Source organism: Ochotona princeps, chromosome 16 (genome assembly GCF_030435755.1).
Source record: "Ochotona princeps isolate mOchPri1 chromosome 16, mOchPri1.hap1, whole genome shotgun sequence".
In the NCBI taxonomy this organism is placed as follows: domain Eukaryota; kingdom Metazoa; phylum Chordata; class Mammalia; order Lagomorpha; family Ochotonidae; genus Ochotona; species Ochotona princeps.
Genome location: NC_080847.1, coordinates 56,624,038 through 56,634,570, shown reverse-complemented (window position 1 = coordinate 56,634,570; position 10,533 = coordinate 56,624,038). Strand labels below are relative to the sequence as shown.

The 10,533-nt window shown below is 61.5% G+C and overlaps 1 protein-coding gene across 1 annotated transcript; it reads left to right on the top strand.

Annotated features, from left to right (window-relative positions):
- The first annotated feature begins 1,178 nt into the window (after positions 1–1,178).
- Positions 1,179–8,128, top strand: HSPBP1 (HSPA (Hsp70) binding protein 1). Its single transcript, XM_004596930.2, has 8 exons — positions 1,179–1,317; positions 1,601–1,882; positions 2,711–2,915; positions 4,396–4,620; positions 5,977–6,132; positions 6,217–6,313; positions 6,822–6,933; positions 7,818–8,128. The coding sequence occupies exons 2-8, from the start codon at positions 1,676–1,678 to the stop codon at positions 7,890–7,892; spliced, it is 1,077 nt and encodes a 358-aa protein (XP_004596987.1). The 5' UTR covers positions 1,179–1,317; positions 1,601–1,675; the 3' UTR covers positions 7,893–8,128.
- Positions 8,129–10,533: the final 2,405 nt, after the last annotated feature.

Genomic DNA, 10,533 nt, shown 5'->3' with positions numbered 1-10,533 from the left:
TCCTGGCTTCAGATTAGCTGGAGTGAACCAGTGGATGGAAGATCTTTCTCTCCTCCTTTCTGTAAATCTGCCTCTCCAATGGAAATAAATAAATCCTTAAAAATATATATATTTTTTGTTTTTATGAAAGGAATAGTTACAGAAAGAGAAGGCAACGAGAGAGAGAGAGAGATTCTTTCTGCCAGTTCATTACGCAAATGAACACAATGGCCAAGAATGGTTCAAACAGGCCAGAAATCTAGAACCAGCAGATGGAATATCTTTCTGTCTTTCCTTCTTTCTGTAAATCTTTCCAATAAAAATACACAAATCTTTAAAAGTATTTATTTTCATTGTAAAGTTAGATTTATAGAGAAGGAAATGGAGGTCTTCCATTTAACGGTTCACTCTCCAAATGGCTGCAACGGTCAGGGTTGGGCCAGGCTGAAGCCAGGAGTCCGGAGTTTCCTCTGGGTCTCCCACATGGGTATAAGGACCCTGTGGCCTTCCTCCGTTGCTTTCCCAGGCATGTTAGCTGGGAGCTGCGTGGTAAACTGGGACATGAACCAACAACCTTGGTCTGCAGGGGGACTGGCCCCTCTCCAGAACCAAGGCCGTGGTTTACCTAAGCCCTGTCCATGTAGCACCTGAGCCCACCAGGCTGGCCCTAGGGGACTCCCAGACCTGGGCCCCCACGGGGAAGCACAGAATCCTCGGCTTCCCTCAGGTTACCTAGCATCCCCAGGCTTCCCTCAGGTCACCTGGCACCCCCATTGCAGGGACCGGTGTGTAGAGGGGAGGGTTCCAGACGGCTCCCCAGAATATCAGGGGTGAGACCCCTAGGGCTTCAGAAGACAAGGTGGATGTCCAGATGGAGGAAAAATGTAGGCTTGGGGGAGACACCACACCTGCTGGAACGGGGCGTAGAGTGGCCCGAGGCCTAAAGCCAGGAGCGGGGCTGCAAGAGAAGGTGGGATTCTGTGGCAGAGCCCGGAAGCCCTAGAACTGGGGTGGGACCAGGGTGCAGGTGCGGTGCCCCTCACTCCGGAAGCGGGGGTCTGACGTGGGGTAGGGTCCCAGGACGGGTGAGGAGGCGGGTTCCAGGCGGAGGAGGAGCCCAGCCGGGAGGAGCGGGAACGAGTCCGGCGTCAGCCCGGCGGTAAGAACTCCACAACCCCGCGAGGACCGGCCTCAGCCGCAGCTTCGTCCCGGCGTTGGGGCATGCAAGGCCACTTCCGGGCACGATGTGCGTACTTCCTGCCAAGATGGCGGCGCCCAGCGGCGTCAGGTGCGGGCGAGTGTGGGTTTAGGGAGCGGCGGCGGCTGGAGGTGCTGGAGGTGAGCCCGGTCCCGCTCCGTCGGCGCCTTCGGAGAGGAGGGGGATCTGCTGCTAGGGTGACCGAGGAGACCGAGGGGCAGGCCTTGCTGCCTGCAAGGAGGGCAGAGGGGTTGCTAGGAGATGGGCACTCGCGCAGCCGAGGGGAGATGGGGCTGTTGCTAGGGAGAGAGGGTGGGGCCTGTTGCTGGGAGGACGACGAGATGCTGGCGGCTTTGGGGGTCCGTGCGTGTCCGGGACCATGCCGGGGCTCCGCGCGCACCTGAAGCGTCGGCTTGTCTGCAGATCCAGCGAAACCGCTCCGCCGGGACTCCCCGGACGTCTGCACCGTGAGCGCCTTCTCCATCCCACAACGCACGCATGGCGGACGAAGGCTCTGGAGGCGGCCGCCTCCCCCTGGCGCTGCCCCCGGCCTCGCAGGGCGGCTCCTCCGGGGGCGGCGGCGGCTCCTCGGCCGGCGGTGCGGGGAACTCCCGGCCCCCGCGGAACCTGCAAGGCCTGCTGCAGATGGCCATCACGGCGGGCTCCGAGGAGCCGGAGCCGCCTCCGGAGCCCATGAGTGAGGAGGTGAGGACGAGGGGCCCCGGGGGCGGGCCGAGGGGCCCCTGAGTGAGGAGGTGAGGACGAGGGGCCCCGGGGGCGGGCTGAGGGGCCCCTGAGTGAGGAGGTGAGGACGAGGGGCCCTGGGGGCGGGCCGAGGGGCCCCTGAGTGAGTGGGAATGACGGCCCCCAGGACTGGGCCCAAGGGGGTGGGGACAGGCTGGGCAGGGACGCAGGAACTTGGTCCATTTTCCGTTGCTTTCCCATTTGCATTAACGGGGAGCTGGATTTGAAGTATTGCAACTGGCCATAGAACTGGGCACCTATGTAGGATGCCAGCGTTGCAAGTGGTAGCTTAACCCGTTACTCCACACTTCCTTGCTGGTCTCTGGTATGGAGATTTCTACCTGACAGGCTTGCTGCAGGCCCGCAGTTCTCCCCTGGGTGCAGTTTTATTCCCCAGGGGACAGTCGGTAGTGGGGGACATTCTTAGGTGCCACACTAGAGGGAAGGAGGTGCTGGCAGGTGGTGCATGGAAGCTGGGGCCACAGCTCAACGTCCTACGGTGCACATTCTGCCCACCGCTCCCTAGCACAGAACCAGGACGCTGTGTCCTGTAGGGGAGGTGTCCTGTGCCAGGGCCCGCCCTCCTGGCTGTCCCCCTGCCGGCGCCCACGCTATCAGCGGGCTGCAGGCGGACCCCTCGGAGCACAAGCAGGGCGTCTTGCTGCCTCCCCAAGGCCTGAGGAAGAGTGAGAACAAAACAAAGCTCTGGGCCCCTGATGTTGCTGTCCTGTATTCCTCCTTAACGAGTTACTGACAGGTGTCACTTTGTGTCCCCCACACACACCCCAGAGGCGTCAGTGGCTGCAGGAGGCCATGTCGGCCGCCTTCCGGGGCCAGCGGGAGGAGGTGGAGCAGATGAAGAGCTGCCTGCGTGTGCTGTCCCAGCCCCTGCCCTCCTCGGCCGGCGAGGTTGAGCTGGCCACGGACCAGCAGGAGCGTGAGGGGGCACTGGAGCTGCTGTCGGACCTGTGTGAAAATATGGACAACGCCGCAGGTAGACAACGCCAGGCCACATCCTCCCCGCCCTGTGGCCATGGAGATCCCATGCTGCCAGCCCCGGTAGCAGCCTAGGCTGGTCACGTCCCTGGCATACCTGGGCACCCATCATTTGTCATCTGCTAGCTGTCCACAGCCATTCCCTGGAGGAGAGGGTGGAGCAGTTAAGGGAGGCCTAGCATCAGGTCTGAGCTCACAGGGCAGCAGGCAGGACCAGCGTGTCTAGCAGCGGGAAGGGCCAGCGCTAAGGCCCTGAGCGGGGGTGTGCTTGCCGTGACCAAAACAGCCACAGAGCGCGGTGAGCAGAGGGGGCTGCCAGGGTGGCAAGCCAGGGTGGCAAGCCAGGGTGGCAGGTGTGCAGGACTCGGGGCCCGGGCTGGTGATGGGGGCTTGCTACCTGTATGGCAACTTGAGCAGGTCCAGACCCTGCCTGAAGGTTGGGGAGCAGGGGAGCTGTGCCTGCTGAGGGGGAGCCAGGCTTCCTTCCTGAGTGTGCTCTGCATGGCTGAGCGCTCATGGCATTTTATAGCTGAGAAATACTCTATCATCCCTTTGGCCTTGGAGTTGCTGGCCAGCACTTGGGTCACTTCCCCCGGGCCGATGCTGCCATGGACCCCCGTGCGCCATCCTGTGGGGCCTGTGTCAGGAAGGTAGGGGGCCCCAGGGGACTTTGGGAGGGACCACCACCACCTCCATGCCGCCATCCTCATGGGGCAAGCAGCAGGTCCCAGGGCTCACTAAACCTGGGCTAGGGTGCCTTTCTCCCCCAGGGGGTGTTGTGGTGGTCACAAAGATGGGAGGTCAGAGCTGGCATCCAGCGAGTGGGAGCCTGGCACACTGACAGTATTGAGGGGACACACCTTTGGAGGGACCCTGAGGGAGCCCGCTAGCCTCACAGTGATGGCCGCTGTGACAGGCTCTCGCAGCAGCTGGTGTGGGTGGCAGAGTGGACTCCCAGCAGTGCTGGCGTGGCCCGCCTGGTGTCCCTGCTTCGTTACAGGTGCGGCATTTTCCCAGGTCCCCATGTGGTCGGCCCCCGCAAGTCTGTGTCAGATCTCCTCTTCTGTTCATTCTTTTCTTACAAGAAAAATGTTTCTTTATTTTCACGCACTTGAAAGGCAGAGCCACGGAGCAAAAGGGAGAGCGAGATCTTCCAACTGTTGATTCACTTTTCAAATCCCTGCCATAGCCCAGCTCCAGCTGTTGCAGCCACTTGGTCGCTTGGAGTGTGAACCAGTAGATGAAAGATCTCTCTCTCTCTCTCTGTCCCTCTCTTTCTAACTCTTCCTTTTAAGTAAGTAGATCTTTAAAAACACAGTACATCAATCCCACTGAGTTAGGGTCTGGGTATGACCGCATTGAGGCTTCATTCCCTTTAAGGACACCAACTGCAAATGCAGTCCTGTCTAAGGTCCCAGGGTTCAGGCTGAGAGCCCAGCAGCTGCTCACATCCAGCCCCTCTCCTTGCTCCCTGCCAGACTTCTGCCAACTGTCGGGCATGCACCTCCTGGTGGGCCGGTACCTGGAGGCGGGAGCGGCCGGGTTGCGGTGGCGTGCGGCACAGCTCATTGGCACGTGCAGCCAGAATGTGGCGGCCATCCAGGAGCAGGTGCTGGGCCTCGGCGCCCTGCGCAAGCTGCTGCGGCTGCTCGACCGGGACGCCTGTGACACGGTGCGTGTCAAGGCCCTGTTCGCCATCTCCTGTGAGTGTCCCCCGGGGTCTGCGGGCAGGTGGGTGAGGTGCGGCCTGGGGTTCCTCGGGACTCTGCTGGTCGCTGGTGAGGGTGGCAGGGCAGTCCCTGAGCAGTGTGGACACAGCTGTCTTGGCCTCGGTGTGTTGTCTGCGTCAGGCCCATCTCGGGCGCTGTGGGCACTCGCAACACCCTCCAGCCTTGCCCCTTGTGTGCTCGCAATGCAGTTTCATGCTGACAGGCCTGTGGAGGGGGCTGCTGTCCTGTCCATCTGACAGAGGGGGTTCTGGCCTGGCATGTAGGCTGGGCTGTCGTCCCCACTGCTTCCTGGAAGAAGGGTGCTGGGTCAGTGGGCTGTGGTTGGGGGAGTGGGGTGGCTCCCAGCGGGGGATAGATTTACTTAGTCTTCTCACACCATGTGACTGGGGACAGCCATGTCCCTGCCACACAGAGGGCACTGGCTAAGGAGGCCCCACAAGAACACGCCAAGAGGAGTCCTTGCTTGTTGGGCACCTGTCTGTGGGATCTCCATGCCTTACAGACCTCTTCCACCTGCAGGAGCTTCTTCCAGGTCTCCTACGCAGGGTCCCAAGGCTTTGGGCCGTCCTCTGCTGCTTTCTCAGGCCACAGGCAGGGAGCTGGATGGGAAGTGGTACAGCTGGGACATGGAGCACCACCCATATGGGATCCTGGCATATGCAAGGCGAGGATTTAGCCACTGAGCCATTGTGCTGTGCCCAAAATACATCTATTTATAAAACAGCTTATTTTCACTTCACATGAAAGGCAGGGAGACAGTGAGAAAGAGAGATGGAAATTTTCAATCTGCTGTTCATTCCATAAATGTTCACGACAGCCAGGGGCTGGACCAGGCCAGAACCAGGAGCCGTGATCCCCTAGGTCTCCCCCAGGGATGGGAGCGTCTCCTGGCTCCTGGGCGTGTGCTACAGTGAAGCTGGGTGGGAAGTGGAGCCGAGGCTGGACCAGCACTACATTGTGGGATGTGGGGGTGCTGACTCCTGGGCCAGGCACTCGCCCTTGCACAACTATTGTACCTTCAGCATGCAGTTAATAGAGTGCACACGGCCGCCGTGTCTTCTTCCAGACTTGGTACCCCCTACACACGGGCACCGCCTAGGTTGCAGGCCATGTCCTTGAGACCAGTGTGAGGCGCAGTGGCACGGCTGTGAGGCGTGTTTGCACGGCTGTGGCTCCTTCAGGTTGGAATGAGTCAGTTCCTGGTTGCAATTGGCCCGTGCCAAGTGCTCAGCGGATGTCGGCTGCATGGTAGCCATCCCCAGTGAGGTCGCTGGTAGTGGGGATGATGGAGGACGGTGAGCACCGTGACCCTGTCCTGCCCTCCTGCAGGCCTGGTGCGGGAGCAGGAGGCCGGGCTGCTTCAGTTTCTGCGTCTCGACGGCTTCTCTGTGCTGATGCGGGCCATGCAGCAACAGGTGCAGAAGCTCAAGGTCAAGTCAGCATTCCTGCTGCAGAACCTGCTGGTGGGCCACCCCGAGCACAAAGGTGGGTGGCCCGAGGGAAGATGGAGGTCGCTGGAGGGGGGTGCGGCTGGGGCTGTCCCTCTGACCACCCTGGTTCTCTCCCCAGAGACCCTGTGCTCCATGGGGATGGTCCAGCAGCTGGTGGCCCTTGTGCGCACAGAGCATAGCGCCTTCCATGAGCATGTGCTTGGAGCCCTGTGCAGGTGGGCTGAGCAGTGTGAGGCCAGGCCTGGGCGGGCTCCTGCTCAGCAGGGAGGCTCAGGAAACAGCCAGCCTTTTGCTCCCTGGGGACCCAGAGGTTGTGGTCGCCTGCAGAGAGGAGGGGGTCTGGGGCCATAGGGGCGGCATCATGGATCTGCTCAGTTGCTGGTGCTGTGCAGTCTCCCCAGGGAAGAAAAGCTTCCTGTTCTGCCACTTCCTCACTCACAAACTGAGCACATTAGTGTCCACAAAAGTGCCAGGTGGGAGCGGCCAACTGCTGGGCTTTGGGAGCGGACTCCACGGCACACACCATGTTGGCAAGCACCCTGCTTTGCATGACCCTCATCCTGACCCACGGCGGGCAGCAGGAAGTGTGGAATGCTTGTCCCCTGTGCAGTTGAATGGCCAGGTCCCCCTGGGAGCAGCAGAAGGTGGGTGGGCCTTCAGGGCGATTCTGGCCCAGCAGGACCAAGGCCCAAGGTCCTAGGTCTGCTCCTGTGTCGCCCACAGCCTGGTGACAGACTTCCCTCAGGGCGTGCGTGAGTGCCGGGAGCCCGAGCTGGGCCTGGAGGAGCTGCTCCGCCACCGTTGCCAGCTGCTGCAGCAGCATGAGGAATACCAGGTGAGCGGCTGGGCCCCAGCGTCGGGTCCCCCCCCCGGGCCAGTGGCTGCTGCCGCCTGCCGGGGACATGGGGTTGAGGGTGAGGGGTCAGCTGGTGCCATGTTGTGCCACCCTTCGACACTGGAACCACAATGTTGCCAGCAACCTGGGTCCTGGCCAGGACAAGGGACCTCAGGGTGACATTTTTCTTGCTGGAAAGCAGCATTCCAGGCCACTTTGTAGCAGTTGGCCATTTTTTTTTTCTTAGGGACTGTTTATTTATATCCTTTGCCTGCTTATCTGACTTCCCGGTTGCTCTACTTCCTGGGAGACCTGGAAGAAGCTGCTTACCCCTGCCCTCAGCTGGGACGGCCATCTGGGTAGTGAGACAGTTCCATCTTTGTTAACGCTTTCAAAGAAATAAATAAGCCTGTTAACCGAAGTCCCCAAATGCCTGCCACGGCAGGGTCAGGACAAGAACACAGTCCAACACGGGTCGGTGGCAGGCACGCGGTTCCCTGAGCCTCTGCCCCTTAGGGTCAGCAGGCGCAGACCCAGCTGGAGCCGTCCGCTGGGCTACACACAGGTCCCTGCAGTGGGCTCTTTGCAAGAAAAGCTCTTCAGTACCAAGTGTCAGGATCTTATACTGGACATCACAAGGACTCCCCCGCCCCCCAGCAGCCGGCTGTCATTTTAGTCTACATTCTTTTCTTGTTATGGGAGGTGCCTGTTATTTCTTACGTAGCTCACCTGTCCTGCCTGCTGCTGGGTTTGTGTCCATGGAAGGGGTTTTGAGCAGGGCTGCCCCACAGCTGGGACTCCGGCTGGACCCAGGCTGGCGAGGCAGTCGGGGAAGCCCTTGGTTTCTGGGCGGGGGCTCAGGGCTGTCTTCTCCCCCACCTCAGGAGGAGCTGGAGTTCTGTGAGAAGCTGCTGCAGATCTGCTTCTCCAGCCCCACGGACGACAGCATGGACCGATGAGGCCGCAGGCGACTCGGCCCCTCCGCCCTGACCTCGTGGCCCTCTCCAGAGCCGCTGCCGGGCCTGGCCGGTGCCTGGGTGCCAGGCGTGCCGGGGTTCTCCGTGTGGGTCCCTGGGAGACCCCTGCCTTGCTCGCCCTCACGCCCTTTCCCTTCCACTTCCTCCTCTGGGCGTGCATGGAGAGCACATGGGGGACCTGGGGAGCTGTGGGAACAATAAAGTGCTGCTCTTGACTGCACAGCTCCGGTCTCCCTGCCCAGCCTCTCCGAGGGAGCAGCGCCCCTTTGTGCCCCCAGCCTCTCTGCCAGCCAGGCTGGAAGGGTGCCTTGCAGCAACCACGGGACTCCGGTTCCTCCATTACTTCCCAGCATGCCTTGTAGTGACCATGTGACCGGTTTCCTCTAAGCATAGCCCCGTTTGCTTTGGGGATGGAGGCAGCCAGGACCGGAGGAGTGTTAAAGGTGCGGGCAGTGGTTCTGGGTTGGCATCACAGCCAGGTGTGGGGTGGAGGCTGTTCTGTGTCCGAGTGACCAGCTCTGCAGCCTGCGCGAGAGGGAGCCCTTGACTGTCCGCACAGTTAGGGGCTCACGCCAAGCCTGCGCGAGAGGGAGCCCTTGGCTGTCTGCACTGTTAGGGGCTCAGGCCAAAAGCTACACACCATTTCCTCAGATCCTGGTTCCCTGGCCCCATTTCGTGCTAGCTCATTCCGCTCATGTGGATTTTTGAGCTGATTTGGGTTATTTTCCCCCTCTTCCTACATCCAGGGCAAACTTCAGAAGGGTTTGGGCTGCAGGACCTGAGCACTGGAGATCAGATCCACCTTTCGTTACTGCTCGAGTGAGCAGGCACAAAGGTTGCATCTCCCTCATCCTGCCTTTTGGCGATGTCTGGTTATTTTTGTGCCGCGGCTGCCAAGCCCAGGCCTCCTGTAGGGCACACAGGCATCAGGTCGGCTCCAATCAGGTCCCTCCTGGTCGCCGCGTGGGGGTTGAGGCCAGGAGATGCACTAACTGGTCGGCAGAAGCCCCTTCCCCTCAAGTATTCTCACATACACCGGCTGCTCGTCTGGGGCGTGACCCAGCGGATGGGAGAATTCTCTGCCTCTCAAAGTTAGTTCCTGATCCACCATAAACAACAGCGCCATCCTACCTTCTAATGGGGAGCCCCGCCAGTCAGTGGTTGGATATGGCCATGCCCTGGCCCCTGGGTTAGGGTGGGATGGAGCCACTGCTGGGGAGACAGATCCTGACATCCAAGGAAGAAAGTGTGTCGCTGGGATGGTTCCCTCTGGGTGTGTGTGTGGGTGAGGGATGCTGGCCCAGAGAGGTCATTTCCTGTCAATAGAGTGAAGGTACAGGTGGACCTCCTGCAACCCACCCAGGGCCCCGAGGGAACGGAAAGGGAGCCGCATGCTGCCCTCGGACCTCAGCACCTCTGCGTCTTGGGCTCAGATTCACACCGGGATTTTGCACCCTCTTACAACGGACTGGAACAGAAAAGACATCATTCACACACACAATCTAGTAACACGATCCTGAAATGAAGATTGAGTAAACCTTCCCACGGGTATGCACACAGAGCACTGCCTGTGGTGGCATCCCACATGGGCACCGGTTCGAGCCTCGGCTGCTGCACTTCCCACCCAGCTCCCAGATAATTTGCCTGGGAAGGCAGTGGAAGATGGGCCAGGCACTTGAGCTCCTGCACGCCGAGGGTCAACCCAGGAAGCTCCTGGCCTCGGGGCTACAGAGTAGGCCATGTGGGGAATGAGCCAGCGTGTGGGAGATCCGTCCCTCTTTCAAAAATTCCTGTGCTGACGCAGGTGGCTCTTCCCAAATTCCTCCAAGATGGACAGAGAGGGTCCGAAGCGCCCCTCCAGGAGACGGGCCTGGGGGGACGCCCCGGACAGGGCTTGGAAGCAGGTGTCCCCAGAGGTCAGGACGAGACGCGAGGACAAGCGAACCCCGGAGCCAACGCAGATCCGTTACTGCGGGAGCCCCAGAGCGAGGGACGGGACGGGGCGTGGCGGGGCAGACGACGGGACAAAATGTCCGTCAGACTGTGGAAATGACTCTCACAGCGCCGGCGACGGGGCGTGCAGCGGCGCCTGCGCAGTGGCGCGCCCGGAAGACCGCAGGCGCGAGCCGGCGCAGGCGCACCTGCGGCGGGATGCCTGGAGGGGCGGGGCTTGCCGCGGGGTGTCGGGGAGGCAAGGGCGCCGGGGTCCAGCGCGCAGGCGCATTGCAGAACCCGAGCGCCCCGACCCTGGCGCACCTGCGCGCAGCGAGACGCCCGCGGGAGGGCGGGGCCTCCGGCGTCCCCTGCGCTCCGGGGATTGTGGGATAGTGGCGGAGAGCCGAGGGCGGCCGAGTCCCCGAGCCGGCGGCGGAGCTGGGAGACCTGCGGCTCTGGGGGACAGGGTTCCTTAGAGAAGCGGCGCTCGGCTTCCGTCGGTCGCTGTTCAACAGCGCGGCCCTTTAGGACGGCGGAGGAAGACGCTGTCGCCTCCAGCGGCGGACGGGGCTGGGCGGGCGAAACCGGGGTGACTTCCTCCGTCTGTCTGTGCCGAGGCGCCTGCGCGGGCCTCGCGGCCCAGCCAACCCGCCGCCTCGGCCCAGCGCGCCCCCGCCTCGCCCCCGGC